Genomic DNA, 19,312 nt, shown 5'->3' on the forward strand with positions numbered 1-19,312 from the left:
TTTTTATTGGTTTTCTTTGTTTTATTAGACAAATCAACATAAACAGTTTGTATTTATTCTGCAGAAGTCAAAGGAGAGGAAGGACAAATGTCTTAAGCTCAACCCAAAGAATTACTAACCTACACATTGAACACCTTCAGCCAGGCCTCAAGTGAAGTGACAGGTTTAAGGTGTAGACTTGTATAAAAAGAAAAGGGAGCAATTAAACTGCACACATGTTCCAAGTATCATCAACTGATGGGTACAAAGAGACAAGGAAAAATTAGCAAGATTATAAACAGGGACAGACAGCCCCAGGCTGATCTATTAAGTCCTCTGCATTTGTGCACAGGTGTTCATACTAAGGGGAGAATGCAAAAGGCTTGAGCAAGTGAACCTGCATGCACCCATGCACAAAGTCAGTGTCAGGCATTTGCCCCTAGTTGGATGTAGCAGCTATGCAGGTTTACTCAAATTTGCTGAAACAGTTATAATTAGCCACAAAACTCACAGTATCAGCAAATTAGAATTGATTTATGCAGGGCCATGGGTAGGTCAACCAGAATTTTATGATCCCAGGACAGATTTGCTGCTGACGTAGCCAGGCAAACTCCCTCAGAGCAAGGAGAAACCCCAGCTTATAACTGCTCAAGAACTCACAGCGTGGCTTCTGATATTGAAGGGATCCTCAAAGTAAAAATTCCTCTTACCTCAGAAGATATGTATACACACTACTACACCTATAAGACCAGGTGTGATTTGCAGAAAGCCATGCAACCAGCTACAACTTAAATCCAGTCCCATGCAGAGCCAGTACAGAGAATACACGTACCATTAAATCTTGTGCTAGCACAGTGAACTGGATTATATATTTAACCCACAGAGCCTCATCCTGCTGGGAATAAAATCGGCATGAGCAGAACCAAATCTTTAAAGGATAGTTATTACAGGGATATGATATCAAGTTCATCACAATTCGTAATAGGCATAAAGCCTAAATACTATGATGGATGTAATTGGTGTTTCTTAATGCCTGGCTCTGATCTGAATTCTTTTATTCAGACTAAACTCCCACACAATTCAATTCAAGATCAGGTTTTGTATTAAAACAACTCAAAACATTAAAAGAAGACAAAGGGAATAAATTGAGCCTAAGTGGAAAGCTGGTCGACACTATTTTTGCACATTTCTTCCTGCTATATGTACATGGGAGTAATCTGCATAGTCCATTACATTTCCATAAGATTACTGATAAGAGTAAAATACCTCTTAGTATGAATATGAATCACAGAAGTGTTCTTGTCAGTGAAGGACCATTCCCCTGATTTATGCCATACAAATCAACCCCTGCCTTTTCTTTTGAGGGGGTTGAGGAAGGAAGAGCTCTTATCACTCCTACGCTCATCAGAGACCAAAGGATCAGTCAGATCCCAGATGGGAGTACAGACATTTTCTCACGTCTCTGGTAAAACTAGCTACTGCAGATTTTATGGACCAAGCAACAATACATACCCACACATCCAGGATTAGAAAACAACCCATTGTTTTGGAATTATGTTCTTTACTATAGCTCAGGTTTACATAACACAAAGAATAACTGGATTTTATGTTCTACAATACATAGACTCTTCTGGAAAATATGAGCTATCAACCGTAAGTCTTTACCATTTCTCATTTTTTATAATACAGCTATAAAAACTTCTTATGCCAGGCAGTATTGATTTTTGTCCATATTTGAACCCTTCTTTTCTCCATGTCTGAATCCTTCTCTTCTTATTTTTTAGTATGAGGAAAGTTAATAAGAACTTATTAATTTTACCTTTAATTTTAAATAGATAGCCCTGTTACCAAAAAACGCGGTAAAATCAGAAACAACTCTTTAACACCAATTTAGTATTAAAGAGCAGGCATTCTTTATTCACAGCGCCGGGCGCACGGGGGATCGCTCCTCCTAACGTGCATGCCTTACACACCTTTCTCATCAAATTTATAGATCAAAAAATTACATATTCATTCATATTCATTATTGTCCTTTCTACTGATTGGTACAAACTTGCTCATTCCATATTTAGATTACTTTGCAGACTCAGTTGTCCTCTTCTATTGCTCTCTTGAGTAGGTGGTATTACTTGGGTCAGTGGTCCGTGAGTTGGTGGTCGCGATTTCCCCTGCTGGAATTACCTTTTACCCTTTTGGCTCTCAGTCCCAGCAATCCTGGCCAGTTTTCTCAGTCCACTACACAAAACTATATTTTGTCATCCTTTTCTGACACAAGCACATTGTCTATTGTTTTGTTCACATTAATAATTACCTAGGGACTAAAATACAGATCAAAGAACACACTGATTGGTATACCTCATGTCCCCAGACTTAATGTCCAGTTGGATAGGGCTCTACAAGGAGTATAGCAACATCCATGGTTGGTTAATTCCATCGCTCTGGTTACAGCCCCACTGAAACTTAAATTCTCACCTGGAGGTGCTGGCTTTTGTTATTGTGTCACTTTAGTCCTATATCAGCACTACCTTGTGGTATCAGACCCAGTTCCTTCATTCTTTACTAAATTGTAAATGCTTTAAGGCTGAGTTCTTTAATTCTCATAGCATCATACATTATATAAAAGTTATCCAGCCATCTGTTTGGGTTCAATTTATATTAATGTGAGTGCTTGCTTTCCATATCCACATAAAGTTACAACAAAATTCTGTTAAGACTGCATATGTGAAAGACAATTTATCATCTTAGTTCTTAAGTAACATGGAAAAGCACATTGTAGAGAAGCTATGATGTTCTCCTAAAACTTTGGATAGGAGTTGAATTTTGTTGTGGAACAAGATCTGCAAAGAAAATCTATGTGTATCCCATTCAGGACAGACCGACCCCTACAGCAAATGTGATAAAGCTGGGGGGACATAGCTAGCAACTTTACCTTGACCAAACACTGGCTGTCTACTAGGTTCCCATTGCAACCAACTTAACTGAATGCTGGCCTGCCATGGGAAGTTTCCCAGTGATATTTCTCATTCCCTTCAGTGGATTACCAGTGCCTTTTACATGTCTGTGGTTTGTAACTGTTCAGCAACTTTGCTGTTGTGCACGCTAGTCTGGCCCTAAAGTCTTCTCTTTGTGCACAGAAGCATTAGGTTAGGGATAAGAAAACAACATGCTCTCACAACTTATTTTACTAATATCATAAAGACCAGACTAACTGCTTTAGGACACGGACTCAATTTTTTCCTGGGTATAAATGCAATCCCTCTTTCCTGTAATGCACAGAAATACCTCCCCTACCCAGAAATGGGACTTTACACCTTCAGGTGAGACCTTGCCTAATGCCACACCAAATGAAGGCTTGGAAACCTCCTTTTTTGCTAGAGGAGACACTGGATGGAAATGAGGATGCAGACAACATACCGTGCTTTCACAGAGTACCCTAAAACTACTCTCTGCATCCCCCCAGTCACCATTTCAAGACAACTGATGAGTACAAGGTGGAAACCTCCTGTATAACACTTAAGCACGTACTAGCATCATGGAAAGGTGTGCTCAGGAATAAGAAACTGAGTTATAAACAACCCTAAATTAAATGAGAAAGGTCAGTGGGAACTGAGCTCTTTTGAAAGTCCTAGAGCTAAAAACTTTGGATGAAACATACTCTGTGTAATGCTTTTCAATAGTACAGCAGGTCATTTTTGCCTGATAAGGAACCACCTTCTCACTTGCAGGAATAGCTAAAGCTAGTTTAGATGTAGACATAACCTGTTGGTGTACATATCTCAGAGTGGAAAGGAGTTTGTGACTCTTTAGAAAGCCCTTCCCCACCTTTCTGCTATTTCTACTTTTTATTTTATAAGACTTAATAAAAAAAGACAGAAATCCATCACAATCCACCAGAGGTGTTTTTTTGTCAACACTTAATGATAACACCTTCCCTGAAGCAGAACTGAAAATACCCTGAGTTTCAGAGAGAGGAGGAATAACAAGCACTTTGCATTCAAGACTGACTTTTCACTGCTGGTTTTTTTCTCTCCAGATCCATGTACAAATATTCCAAGATGCACTAACATGTAATAAAATCTGCTTGATTGGTGACTGTTTTCATGCAAGTAAGGAGCCTTTCTGTATAATGGAACGTAAAAAAATCCTTCTTTAAGCCAGAGGAGGGAAAGTCTGTGCCAGGTTTATATTACTACTTCAATCCTGCAAACAATTCTGATAACAGATACTACTGAGCAATCCAGCACCACTGTTAAGCAGAGTACTTCATGGTAAGCCTTTGGTAGGATGGACCACTGATGAGCATTAGCAGACATTGGTCCAAGTGCTTTGAATCAAACTGCAAATTGGATACTAGAAGGGGAAAAATTATTTATTGCTCACAGAAATAGATCCTTCAGAGAAGTGACTTAGCAATCTCGATACTGCACAGTGCCTTCTTTAAAATATACTTTTTAAAATGATCCATTTTTAACTCTTTCCTAGATAAACACTGGGAAAACAGCCCTTACTATAGAACTCAGAATGGAACAGCACAATCTGAGTTGAAACACTGAACAAAAGACACCATACTCAAACTTGCATTTGTCCTGCAGTCCACAAACACATGTTCTTGATCCAAGATATTTTTCAGCCAGAGCTGTTCCTCTCTGTCCTACGACACTGCTATGGCATGACTCTTGGAGATGTGACTCCTTAGGGAGTTAAGATGCCATAATGGCACGTGTGTTTATCAGCTAACAGTTGTCTAAATTCCTTCCCGATTTGTTTCTCAGTTTGGCTGTCAAATCAACCCAAATTCTCAGCCAACTTCCGAATTACCATTTATTTTTACCCTAATATGAAGCTTTCCACAAAAGATTCTGGCACTGTGCTTGCAACAAATATGATCTTGGATTGGTGCTATAGGAAAACATGATGCCAGGGTGGTGTTAAGAACAAAACCCTCTTCAGTTCTGCTAAAAGTCAGCAAGGTTTGCCTTCTCTGAAACATGCTTTTCAGACCCTGGAAGTACAGATTTCATAAGAGGGGTTTTTTTAGTACAAGAACAGAGGGCAGAAGTAAGTTCAAAAGCCCTGGGGTACACATAACACCTTGACTTCACTGAATCTGGAGTGACAGCACTGCTGGGCTAACCCTAAGGCGACCAGTTGGGTGAAGTTCCTGTGGACTCATCTGGAGCTCCAGATAAAAACAAACCTCGTGAATGGAGCCCACTGTGGACTCCTTCAGCTTGCACATTTGCACTTCATGCACTTCTGTCTTAATTACTAGGCTTTCACCTTCTCTGTCTTTCAGCATTTCCCCAGGTACTCAGCACTGCCTGTATAGGATGCTGTCTCTTTATCCGCAGCTCCCCACTACACAGGGAGGACCTTGGTCAGCCCTGCAGACCCTGAGGGAATAGCACTGTTCCGGCAGTACCATCTGTCCCTCCTCTCACGCACAACAGGAGGCAAATAAAACAAAATGAACATTCAGTACTCTTTGAAAGCCTGCAATGTTCAGAGGCTTGGTACTGATTTTTAAACGCACGATCATCTCTGAAGTGTGCAGCTGTGCTCACCTATCAAGTAACCAGATGGCGCAACAGAAGTCAAACCATTCTCTAAATGGCTTTGGTGGTTAAGACTGCAACAACTTGTTTGGTTAGCCATACAAGAAGAGAGGAAGGGAAAGAGAAAGCAGCAAGGAAAGGATGATGGGAGAAGGGAGTGACAACGAAGGAAGAGGGGAGATGAAAAACATGAAGGAAGATATAACTGTCCTGATACTAACTCTGCACGCCTATTTTTGTGGAGAATTAATTAGGACAACATTTAGAGATTTGCTATCAAGAAAGTTACATTTTGGCATTTTGCAAGAGGGTCACATCATAAGGAATATATTCATTTCTTTACCAATTAATCCAGAAACTATTTGAGAATATAGAGGGAGCGCTGCACTGTTTTTTAAAATCAAAAAAATTTCCCCACACTGTTATACTTCCACATTTCTTGAAATCCAAAATCCATATTTCAAATTCGTATCTTATCTCTAAATGTCCAGCTTGGTTTCAGGCCTCAGCCAGCCATCTTCTCACCTGGGCATCAACCTCATTCTGTTGTGGTTGTTTTCCACTTGCTGGTTCACATATAATGAATCCACTCCTTTACTGCTTCCTGAATGTGGTCCTGCAGGGACCATGCTGTGGTTGCAGCAGCTAGCCATCCCATACCTGCCTGGGGTCCCTTTGGTTACTACCATGCACTTTTCTCCCTATATATTTCTTCCCTGAGTAAGGTCAGCCATGGGAACATCTGCCCTAAGACTGCACCATACCAACCTGGCTCTCGACTGAGCCACGCTCCTGCCTCTCTTCAGGCCTCAGTACACCCATGAATTTTTCTTTTCCTTTGTTCTGCCGCTGATCCTAGCACTTCTGTTTGCCCTGTGATAAGAATGTGGTTAGTACAGATCTGAAAAACATGAGGCAATCAATTAAATTCTTTCCTAATTAAACTCATGAACCATTCCTTATGATTTTTACAGGACTAAAATTTCTCCTACACTTAAATTATTTTGTGCTCACAGCAGATCTATTTTAGCAGTGTGCCTTTTAAATTCTAAAAAGTTCATCCAAACTGCATAGAGGGGCTACATTAGTGTGAAAGAAATAACGCCCACCTAAACCAACAAGGATTTAGATGACAATGGCAAGCTAAACAGCTGGAAGCCTAGTTTAAATATAAGCAACAGCATTCATAGAGAGATCTGTACAGGTTTAATAACAGTATCGCATTCTTGTTTATTCTTCTACATGACCTGCATGCAAATAAGTCTTTAAACAACCTCCTAAATCTAAACCTAATGTATGCATTTTATGTGAAAAATCAATGTCATTTCTCAGATATCACAGACTGGTTATTCTCCATAGAAGATGGATCACATTTAGTCAATTAAGCTTCTTCTCTGTATGCAGCATTTCATTTGCTTCTACTTTGTGCTTAATGTGTATTAGCCCTCATGCATGTGGGTCACTTAACTGGGCTTTGCTGTGACAAAGTGTGAATCATCAGTAGAAAGAACCGTGTTCCTATGGCACTGCAGACCACCACCTACCTCAGCTACATACTACTAACTACTTATACTTCTGTAAGGACACAAGCAAACGCTTACTGAAGATCACAGTCTAGAAAGGAAATACAGATTCTCTGTGTTCGTTAGGCAATTTTTATTTTCTTAAACCCCTATTGTTTTAAAAAGTAAGACATCAGTCTAGTCTTAGCGTGTTTTTGCAAATTGAAACCTGGGAAAAGCAGGATTGACATTCTCTTGTAAGCATGGGCAGACACACATGTATAAAGATACCATTTTGTGAAATGTTTCTGTGGAAAAAAAAAAAGGGGGGGTTGTTTGCTAATCTGGACTAGAAATAGGTTTTCAAATGGTTGTTTTAGTGACAGCCCAAGACTTTGGCAGGCCTTCCTTTCCTCTTTGTTTCACAGATAAAGAGGATTGATTGCAGTTCAGGGACTGTAGCGCTGCCCTCTGCATCACTTACAAAGCACAGATTTAGCAGTCTTTTAGGTACAAAAAAGTGGGGTGAAAATGACTCCAAGCTGAGACTTCAGGGGAGTATCAAAAGAATCTGCTACAGAGACAGCGAGAACAGAGCAGAGGATCTTATCTGGGAGTAAGCAGGAGTTTGTCAGAAAGGAGGTGGTGAGAAAAAGAAGGAACAACAGAAACAACTGAGAAGTAGTAACAGGGCACTGGGAGTCAGACACCAGAGATTTGAAGATTGGTCCAGCCCCTGACTTCTTTGTGCCCCCACCCAGAGAAAGCATGATGAACTCCTCTCTGATTGCCCCACCAACATTCTTAGAAAATATCTAAACGGAATTTTACCAACTAAGTGCTTGTTCACACCTGCCCCCGGTTCTGCAGAGTCTCACAGATGCTCCTGCCCTACAGGTAATGGAGAACAATTACTGAGAAAACAGAAAGAAAGGTAGAACAGCCAGGAAGAGGAACAAGCTACTTCCTGCATTAGCTTTCTCATAGCACAAATAGACACTTCAGAAATCTGTTATGTGTGTCTTTACCACAGGCCTATGTTTTACCTTACCCTCTTAAACAGATTAATAAAACTCCAATTAGCAGAGACTCAACATGACAAAACGGCACAAATACTTTTCCAAGTTGGTCATTGGCTTATGATTCTGGCAACTATTGACTAACTAGCTACTCATTAGGTCAGGGACAAATTATCTTGTATTCAAGAACAGAAAAGGCTCAGTGATGCACAGCACTGATGCTGCAGAACATTTAGGGAAGAACAACCCAGCACTTGAAACACTTTGCATTGGAGGCTCCAAGCAGCTGAGTCTGCAGCAGAGCCAAATGACCTAAACAACAGTTCCCTAGGGAAAAATGCTCCCTGTGTTGAAGCAGCAGAGACATCTGCTACCCTTTCTCCCCCCACTCCACAGTCCCTGAGGTGAGTGGGAGGACTGGCATAGCAGGCTTTGACGGCTGCCTGTGCATATTTCAGGCAGATGAAAAAAATCCCCCTTCCCCACGGAAATCTCCAGGCAAATTCAGGGAGTTATGGTCCTCTTCACGTGGGCAACTGCAAAGAAGTGTTAAAAGGCATCTTTCACTTTTTATTTTCATTTTCTACCAAACTCAGGCTGACAACCAGAATCTACCTCCACCTTTTAATTTGCACATTAGAAACTACAACAACTGAAAGCAATCAATATTTTAATAATAGCTACTATTTGGCCTAGTTGGGAGGGTCATATGATAACTGCAGTTAGATCATAGGGAATACTGACAGGAAAACCACTTTGTATATTTTGAGGCAAGAAGCAAGAACACTCTCCCCTACATCAAGGAAAGCTAGAACAGGGAACAGAGGGCTTGAACTGCAAAAAAAAGGACATTTATATTAAGTGAGAATTGTCTGAATGGAGGTGCCTAAGCAATGGTGTAGATCATTTGGGGGAAGGTGCAAAACCACCACCATTACACACTTAAAGGTGGCAAGAAAAATCACTCCTAAAGAATAATACAGCTGATACTGATTTGGTTTAGAATAATGGGCCAGCTGACCACTTCCTCTCCCATTTCTACAACTTCTATGAAAAGGTGTTTAAAAAACGGGAAATTAAAGGTTTTATTAAACTGGAACCTGAAACTAGAAGAATCTTGGCTGTGTAGTTTAGACCGTACCCTTCACATGACAAATTACTGACTTCTAATTGGTTTTGTTTGTAAACTCAGATTAACAATTAGCTCTTCAGAGATTAAGTTGCCTCTTCATTGTATGTGCTTGTGCCAGCAGGGCCATAAATGTTGAGGTCTGTCATGACACCATAATGACTTCATTCAAAGTACTAGATTTTATAACTTCTGTGCAGCCAATGTTATAAATCATTAGACAATAATTTCCTTTTTTGAACCCAAGGTTGCTGGAACCATATCATCGCATTGCAGGCAGGTCAGCACAGGTACAATAAAAACCTTTCACAAATATATTCTTCATGCAGATATCCATCTCCTGCCTCAGCACTGATGTAATCAGTAACAGAACACATGATGTGTACAGAATCGTCAAATTGCCTGCTTGGGGAGGGGAATATATTTTTCCTTTACGGAATCTCCACCTTTACAACAATTTAAACACTACTTACATTTCTAAAGTTCCCATAAATTGGAGTATTTACTGCTTTAACTTTTGTATTAAGCTGAATGTACTACTGACTAGAAACTCAACATCAAAAAACCTCATTACTTAAGTTTTCAAAAGCTACTCAAGAAACACCCAGGAACAAGCCTTACAGAACCTGAGTTTCTGAAATGTTGAGATGTCACCAAATGAGTTTACTATCAGAGGGTGATCAAACTCTTCAACAAGCCTCCCAGAGAGACGGTTGATGCCTGTCAGTGTTCAAGAGGCAGTCGGACAACATCATTCATACCATACTTAAACTCTTGGTCAGCCCATTGGACTAGATGAGCATTGTAGGTCCCTTCCAGCTTAACTATTCTATTGTATTCTTATTCCTACCTCCTCCTTTCCCTAACAGTACATACCAAGGAAATCTCTGATGACATTTTTCCCCAGCCCAGCACTAGCAGAAGGCATTCAATGGGCAGTTGTGTCCCATCATAGGCATTGGTCCTGTCATCTTGTGGGAAGGAGGCACGTACCTTCTGATGGGGGTGAGAGCTGTGGATCGGCTCAAGATAACTAGAACATCTGCACAAATTGGCCAAAAGCAAGTGGAAGTGCAGTTTTTGAAAGCCTTCTGTGTCCATCCAGTTTACCTAGGTATCTGCAAGATCGCAAAACCCTACATCTCTGACACTAGCGAGGCTCAAAGATCAAGCCATCAGTCTGAAGCAGGATGTTCTCCTGAACCAAATGGTTGCAAATCTTTTTGAGGTGAGCAATACATGTTCTCTTCCCTGTGGATTTCTTTTTTCACTGTGTATACATGTTTTCAGAAACACCTGAGCTGTTTCCTGTGGAAACACATTTTTGTGCTACACCAGAAGAACCTGAGAACAGTACTCCTTCAAAGAGAAGATCCCTCTGGCTCAATGCTCTTGCCTCCAAAGGGGCCAAGCACAATCACCTAAAGGACAGTGTATGAGTAGTGCAAGTCTATTTGTGCCAGGGCCCTGGGGGTGCTCATAAGCCTCAGTGGCTGGGACCAGCCTCCCCTGCCAAGGGCCCAGGGGTCGTGTCTCAGCTCAGCCTGGGGCCTTCAGTCTCTGCCTGAGCCATGCTGTAGGTGTGCCCATCTCTGCCCCTGCCTCCTGGATGGGCCTGGCCCCTGCACTGCAGAGACCTGCCCTCCCAGATGGAGCCCTCTGCCCTAGGTCAGAGCTTGTCATGCAGAACTCGAGGCATAACACAGCATTGCTCCTCTTCTCTCTCTAACCTGCGCTCACCATGAGTCAAACAACGACGAAACTTATTAGCCTAAAATGCCACTTTCAAGGACACATAACACAAAGGCCACAAGTGGAAACAGGATGTTATTTTTATTTTTCTGAATCTGTTTCAGAGCCAGTGCTCACAAGCATTAACACATCGCACATGTGTAACTAGGAGCAGGCTGCTGTGTTCTTCAGTTCAGCTTAAAAACAACATCCCTTGCAGTCTGTCAAAGGCAAGTCACACAGCTGCGGAAAGTAGCAGCAGGAACACAGGCCAAGCAGTCCCTGTTTCCTGAAAAGTGAGAACATGAAGGATGAGGATCAGGACTGACCACACATAAAAGAAGAAGATGAAGAAGAGGTGGTGTGTGGCATCAAGGGGAATTTTCCAAAGTATGGCACATAGGGATGACAGGCACACTTTTTGCCTTCCAAAACCTGGTCTGCTGTTCCTCTTGGCCAGTGAAGCAAGAAAAGCGCTCTCATGCCTGCCCTGCGCTCGTATTGCACGAAGGGAACGCTGGAAAGTGGCAGCTCCTGGTGGTGCAGCAAGCCTGGAGCCCTTCCAAGCACAGGCTGTTTTGCACAAGCAAGAATCCCCAGGGAAATGGAGCCAAGGGAAGAGCAGAGCTCGCTTCTGCTCCAAACTTGCAATGGGCGAGAGAGCCAGAGAGAGCCAGGGCACAAGGGGCACCTTGGAGGTGCAAGAGCAGCAGGCGAGAACCGGGCGAAAAGGGCCCAGAGGAGCCCTGACAAGGGGCGGTGCTCAGTGCTACAGAGGACAAGAAGCAGCCCCGGGGGCCACCCTGGGGCCCGCCATGGGAGTCGAGAAAGCTTCCTCCCCCCGGATGCGGGGCACGAGGGCCACCTTCATGGAGCACGAGCAGCAGGCACCTCGCCAAAATGGCCCAAAGGAGCCCTGGCAAGGGACCGTGCTCATTGCTGCAGAGGAAGGCAAAAACCCCCAGGGATGCTCGCTAGCCCACCATGGGGGAAAAAAAGCCTTCCTCCCCCCAGCTGCAGGGCACGAGAGGCCATCTTCGTGGTGCACGAGCAGCAGGCAGTGACCCAGCTAAAAGGGACCAGGGGAGCCCTGACAAGTGGTCATGCTCCATGCTGCAGAGGAAGGCGAAAAACCCCCAGGGACCAGTGCCAATCTGCCCTGGGGGAAAATTCCTTCCTGACCCCAGCACTGGCGATCGGCTACTCCCTGAGCATGTGAGCAAGACCTGTCTCCTTGTCCCACAAGCTGGTCACGCCTCCCAGGAGATGCCCAAGCCCTATTCTCCCTCAGAAGCCCCTGAGATGGCTCCAGGCTGAGATTGGCCACACAGTCCTGGCCTGACTGACTGTGGGCATGAGAATCCTTCCTGCGCCTGCTGGGACACCAGTGGGTACTCCGAAGCACTGGGACCCCTTGCAACATCTCTGCATCCCTTTCCTTGCTGCTGCTGCCCCTGGTTCCACAGGGGACGAGGACAGTGAGCTCTGCAGTGCTCCTCAAGAAGGCCTTGCCTTGGTCTTCCACTGCTATCCAGCCAAAAAGGCCTGATAGCCTTGGGTACCTCCAGGGGTTGGTGGTTCTTCTCATCTCCTGAGGGGCTTCTGCCTATTCCCTGAAGGCTGAAGCAGGATTTCCATCCAGCAGATGGGCTTTGAACGTGGCCCCACTGGGAGCTACCCTTGCAGCAGAGAACCTCATCCAGCAGAGTATCCTCGTCCCACTTCCAGTCTTCCTTCTTCAGCCCCCTCCAAGTAATCACAGAATCACAGGACCTCAGGGATCATCTAGTCCAACCTTTCTAGGAAGTGCACAGTCTAGACAAGATTGCCCAGGACCCTGTCCAGAGAACTCGAAGGTGTCCAACGTGGCCAAGTCAACCACTTCCCTGGTGAGATTATGCCAGTGGTTGACTGTCCTCAGTGTGAAAAATTTCCCTCTCATGCCCAATCAGAATCTCCCCAAGAGCAACTTGTGTCCATTCCCCCTTGTCCTATCCATGTGACTCCCTGTAAAAAGGCAGTCTCCATCTTCTTTGTAGCTACCCCTTAAGTAGTGGTACATAGTGATAAGATCCCCTCTGAGCCTCCTTTTCTCAAGGCGGAACAAACCCAGTTCTCCCAGCCTATCCCCATATGGCAGGCTTCCCAGTCCTGTGATCATCTTGGTGGCCCTTCTCTGGACCCCTTCCAGCCTGTCCACATCCTTTTTGTATAGAGGGGACCAGAACTGCACACAGTACTCCAGGTGTGGCCTGACAAGTGCTGAGTAGAGAGGGATAATGACTTCTTGATCTCTGCTGGTGATGCCCTTTTGAGGCAACCCAGCATCCTGTTGGCCTTCTGGGCTGCAGCAGCACACTGTTCGCTCACGTTGAGATTCCTGTCCACCAGGACACCCAGCTCCCTTTCCACAGAGCTGCTCTCCAGCCAGGTGGGCCCCAGTCTGTGCTGCACTCCCAGATCATGTTTTCCCAGGTGCACGACCTTACACTTCTCCTTGTTTATGTTCTTGTTGGCCCACTCTTCCAGCCTATCCAGATCTTCCTGCAGAGCAGCTCTCCCTTCTGGAGTGTCTACTTCCCCACTCAACTTGGTGTCATCTGCAAACTCCATCATGCTACACTTGATCCAATCATCCAGATCACTTACGAAGACTTTGAATAACATTGGGCCCAATATTGATCCCTGGGGGACTCCACTAGTGACAGGTTGCCACTTGGAAAAGGAGCTATTTACCACCACCCTTTGGGTGCAGTCTGTCAGCCAATTCCCTACCCACTGCACAGACCACTTGTCTAGGCCATAACGCAGGAATTTCTCCAGGAGGAGACTGTGGGCGACTGTATCAAAGGCCTTGGAAAAGTCCAAGTAGACAATGTCCACCACCCACCCCATATCAACCAGGCAAGTCACTTTGTTGTAGAAGGCCGCCAGGTTTGTCTTCCTCTCAGATGTCTTCAGGCTGCCCCCAGGCCAGCGCTGGCAGCAGCCATGGGACGCTGCTCCCTTTTATCCTGTCCCGGGGCATTGTGACTGCTGCGTTGCCGGGTGGTGGCCCTGTGACACGGGGATGACAGGGCCCCCCATGTGCAGCCCCAACCACCAGCCCTCTGCCCAGCATCCTTTGGAGGAAAGCTTTTGGGTGCTGGCCCTTTGCCCAGGAGGCCCAGGGTGCTGTCCTTGCCCTTGGTGGCCATACACCTGGCACAGCTGCTGTGTCCCCCCCGATGTGTCCTCTGCCACTCAGCTCCAAAGGACAAACCCAGTGCTGTCACTCTTCTCTCAGGCTGTTGCAGAAACCAACCCTGCAGCCCAGAGACCACCCCTCTTAGCTGTCTTCTCTGTACCAGAGCTAACATCTACGGGGCTACCTTGGGCTTTCAGCCTTCTGAGTTGGAGGACCACAAGCATGGAAACAAGAACTTTCCATTTGTGGACACTGAAACTGTAAGGGACCAGCTGCATCAGCTGAATGGTCATAAACCCATGGTGCCTGACATGATTCATTCCATATTATGGAAGGGACTAGCAGGTGTTACAGCAGGACTCCTCTCAATCATCTAGAAAAGGTCTTGGGAGTCTGGGGAGGTCCCCACTGACTGGAAGCTAGTCAATGTTGTTCCAATTTACAGGAAGGGCATGAGGGAAGACCCAGGAGACTACAGACCTGTGAGTCTAACCTCAGCTCCTGGAAAAAATAAGGAGAAGATCATACTGGGTGCTACTGAAAGGCATTTAAAGACAAGGCAATCATCAGGTACAGTCAACATGGATTCACAACGGGAAGATACTGATTAACTAATTTGATACCCTTCTACAATAACGTCAGCCACCTAGTGGATGAAGGGAAGGTGGTGGACATAGTTTTTCTGGGATTAGTAAGGCTTTTGATAGTCACAGCATCTTTCTGGACAAGTTGTCCAGCTCTGGGATAAGCAGATTCACAGTGCATTGGGTGATGAACTTTCTGAACAGCAGGGCTCAAAGGGTTGTAGTGAATGGGGCTACAGCTGGCTGGTGACCAGTCACCAGTGGTATTCCCCAGCATTCAATTCTAGGGCCAAATCTGGTCAATATTTTTTCAATGATCCAGATGCAGAGGTTAGTAACTTTGCTGGTGATACTAAACTGGGAGGAGCTGTTGACTCTCTCAAGGGACAGCAGCCTTGCAGAAGGAATCTGTATAGATTGGAATACTGGGAATTCCCAGTAACATGGGAATGGCTCAAAGCTGTGTCTGTCAGGGGGGTTTGGACTTGTCATGAGGAAACATTTCTTTCCTGAAAGGATGGTCAAACCCAGGAACAGGCTTCCTGGAGAGGTGGTCGATGTCCCAAGCCTGTCAGTGGTTCAAGAGGCATTTGGACAATGTCCTTTATACCATGCTTGAACTCTTGGTCAGCCCTGAAGTGGTCAGGCAGTTGACTAGATGATCATTGTAGGTCCCTTCCAGCTTAACTATTCTATCATTTTCACTTAGAGGTGTTGGGTTACAAAGGGGATGAACAAGAAGATAACTAGTGTGATAAATTGGGTTAGCATCTTAAATTTAAGTTTCCAGAGGAACCTAAGGATACAAATTCAGTATTTTCATTCAAGTAATCTTGTGCTCAGAACTGATTCATCCAGCCTCAGTTACAAATACATCCATTCAGGTTTCACTATAAACATTTAAGAGTGTCAGTGTTTTGTTTACTGTTATGACTGTAGGCTCCTAAATTGCTCTTATGCTTTTAAAACTTTTATCCAGATTCTTCAGCTGACTGTTGGCAACTTCCAGCAGATACTGCAAGATCAGCACATCCATGTGTCCTGAATTTGGGGGGGAAGTCACTGAAGACTACAGTGAAGAGCACTGTAATTTAGCACATGGGACACTTATTGATTCAAAAATCAGGATGCCAGGGTACATTTGCTACCTCCAAAAGTACTATCATCTCCGTGACATGAAAAATGGAGTGACCAATTATTATTTCTGCTTGTTTAAAAATCACATTTCATTTTGAGTACTAGCCTGCTACAGCTTGTTTTGGACAATTGCCTTCCTACCCTCATTAGCACTTCAGTTCATGAGTAAGTGCACAATTTCTTACTGTCTTTAGCCTGACACTATTGGGTTTTTTTAAAATGTCATTTGCCCTATCAAGCCATTAGCATATTTACCTCACCCATTTCCACAGTGTGGAACAATCTAAATATTTCTATGATAAGAAAAAACAACATTATTGATGTTATCAATAGCCTGCTCTGTCACAGATGGATGATTGCTTTGGTTTTAACTAGGAAAATAGCATCAAAGGTTGCATTCATGTAACTCAGATTTAACACTTCTAATGCAAGACAGATAGGTTTGCACAATCTGAGATGTTTTCACATCAGTTATTTAGCTTTTGTCATTGTGTATTGTATTTGTATTTTATATTGGCACATGTGCCACCTATGCCATGCAACTTAAATTTCTCCTAGACTGCAAGGAACAGAAGATAATGACAGCATCTTTAGAAAAATAGTTTCTATAGATGAAGGTTTGTTTTACAGCCACTCCATGTTTTTAATACATGTGTTACATCAACAACACCTAATAGAAAGCTTGTATAAATGCTTTATAAACACAATTGCCTATAAGGACACATTAAGTAAACTGAAGGTGCCCAAATCCAATATAAGCAACAGGATAAAACAACTCAGGATATATTTCAAATCTCTTTAAGCCACTGTGATATTACACACCTGTCACAATGCCATCTTATTCACACCATCAGAAATCAGATAAATCGGACTTAAACCCTAGATACAATTTACTTGTCCTCAAGCACCCAAAGAAAACAAACAAAACACAATCATTCTGTATCATTCCCATCTGGGGGCCTTTTTTTTTTTTTAAAGTAAAGTTTTAGCAAAAATAATGAAGGGTTTTATGTTGTATAACCACAAAGGAACTCAAATCTAGCCAGAAGTGTAGGCACAGGAGAACAGATTCGCACAGCTCACGCAACAGCTACACACGCATGCCATGAAGAGGGAAGCAAGGATACAGAGCTACATGGTATGTGACCTACTCCGTGTCAGGCCCCTAACAGCTTTTACTCCCTGTAAATAAGCAATGTTTAGACCCACTGACATAAGAAACAGCCGCCACAGATGCAGCAATGAGGCCAAAATTGCCAGGCACCTGATTGCAACACATGCAGATGAAACCAGACAAAATTTTCCCCTTGTTAGCGTGGCTGATCACCAAAGCAAAGGTAGAGCAGACCATTCATCAGAGCCCACCAGCATCCCTGGTTTGCACTCAAGGTGCCCACCAGGCTCAACACAGCCACCCCTGGGCTGGTGCATGAGCCATCTTTGCCACAACACCACGACCTCAGGCACTCAGATCGGGGCATGCTCTGGTACGCCCACACGTTTCTGCAAACAAGACCTTCCATGTTTGAACAGACACAGTACATCTGATTTTTAATACTTACACCAATGCTTTATTAGCGAGAGTTAATTGTAACAACACAACTAAAGACACAAGGAAACAAATGCATTTTTAGGCTTCTACTCCAACTACTAACCCAGCTCAACTCACACCATAAACCCATCAGATCTCTTCAAACTATTAAAGACTATATTATGTGTTTTACTTGAAAACAGTTGCAGTCCAAACCTGCATGAATGGAAATGCATCGTGACTTTGGTATTGAAAAGTCTAGTACTTTATGACCTTGTGGGCTATATAGGAGTATTTGAAAGGGAAAATGCACCACCACTTGCCTGTGACAGCCTCAACTATTAGATTCTTAATTAATGACATGATTACATATGAGACTTTTCTACATATTAATTGTCACAATTTTTATTCCCTTATACATCTGCAGAGTTCATTGTGTGGCAAAAAGGAAGTGGGGATTTATAGGCAATGAAGTGTGAGAAATAGCGGTCAAAATAATTTCTTTTAGTTCTCCAGAGCCCTATTACATATAGCATGTAACAACAGAGGATACATGCTAGCAGGGTGTAAAGGTTTTATTAGTCCTCAAAAGAGAGGGTTTGCAATGCTTTCCGACAACTGTGCCTCCCAAATTCGTGCCAAGGACAGCCTTATAACAAACCATACTAATAGCTGATACGGATGCTATATAGGTTTGATGTCTGTATCTACAGTCCTGTTCCGAGACACCCAACAGCTAAACAGGAGTTACTTGTGTAGAACATATATACCTACCGGTTTTTATTAGCAAAGCTGAACGGCACAAATAATGGCTAACAAGGCCCTCATCTTTTATCCCAAACTCCTGCAAATTTTCCCCGACTTTGCCGTAGCCTGGAAATGAACAACCGGCGACCCAAGAATCGGCGCCAAGTTCTCCAAGCAATAACCCCCCATCAGCTGCACAACATTTCGACCAGCCTCACGACATTTTGAGCAACTCCCCAAAATTGAAGCAGCTGCTACGGAAGGCGCGGGCCTCCGCCAGCACCCCCGGCCCCCCGCGGGCTCCCTGTCACACCGAGCGTGTTTCTGTCACACGGCTGTGGATCGCTTCAGCCGCGGATGAGCCGGCGCGGGTATTAAGGGAAACGCAATCCTCTTAGGAGGGCTGGCGGCGGGGCGAGCCGAACCCCGACTTCCCGCGGGGCCTCCCCCGGCGGGGAGCCCCGCTCCAGGCGAAGGAGCGGCGCCTCGCTGGGGCCTGCGGCAGGTGGACACCGGCACGGCCCGCACCGCCGCGTCCCGGCGGGGAGCGACCCCGGAGGCGGCGGGACGCGGGGGGACGGCGGCGGCACGGCCGGGGGGCGGCAGCCACCGTTAAACGGGCCAGTTACATAACGATACACCACCCCCCACCCCGAGCCTCCCCTTCCCGCCACGCACCTTCTCCTGGGCACGGTTGAGGCGTTTCTGGACGTTTTTAGCGAAGATGCCGGTCTTCATGTCAGCCATGGCTGGCGGCGGGGATGGGGAGGGTGGGGGGAGGGGGGGTGGGGAAAGACGGGCGAGGCAGAGCCCGGCGGCGAGCGGCGATGAGGCAGGGATGGATGGAGGGAGGGAGGGAGGGAGGGAGGGAGGGAAGGCTGGCGAGGAGGAGGAGGCTGAGAAAGAGGAGGAGGGTGAAAGAAGGAGGAGGAGGGCCTTAAAGCCACAGCGGGGAGAGGCGAGGCCGCCGCCGCCCCAGGTGAGGCGCGTCCCGCCCCCGGCCCCCGGGAGGTGGCCCGTGGGCACCCGCAAGGCGGGCAGAGCTGTCTCCCGGGGGTGAGGCGATTCCTCTCGGTAATGCAAAGCGCCAAGAGAGATAACGGGGTCGAAGGCGCCCAGAAGCCTCAATCGCTGCAGCGGCTGACGGCCATGTCCACTACCGGCACAAGCCCCCCTCACACAGCCGAAGGGCGCCGGGCACCCGCTTATTT

General features: G+C 45.1%; 1 protein-coding gene across 5 annotated transcripts in view; it reads right to left on the reverse strand.

Moving 5' to 3' along the window:
* The window catches only part of AMPH (amphiphysin), a 126,722-nt gene extending 107,807 nt beyond the window's left edge, over positions 1-18,915 (reverse strand). For 3 of the 5 annotated variants that reach the window (XM_075083673.1, XM_075083674.1, XM_075083671.1), the window contains exon 1: positions 18,780-18,909. In XM_075083673.1, the coding sequence (XP_074939774.1) occupies positions 18,780-18,848 (69 nt within the window). In that variant the 5' untranslated portion in view covers positions 18,849-18,909. Of the gene's footprint in view, positions 1-18,779 lie in introns of all 5 variants that reach the window. The other 2 variants (XM_075083676.1, XM_075083672.1) reach the window with 2 other exon arrangements.
* Between the last annotated feature and the right edge of the window lie 397 nt (positions 18,916-19,312).

The sequence above is a fragment of the Phalacrocorax aristotelis genome, chromosome 2 (assembly GCF_949628215.1).
Source record: "Phalacrocorax aristotelis chromosome 2, bGulAri2.1, whole genome shotgun sequence".
Taxonomy (NCBI): domain Eukaryota; kingdom Metazoa; phylum Chordata; class Aves; order Suliformes; family Phalacrocoracidae; genus Phalacrocorax; species Phalacrocorax aristotelis.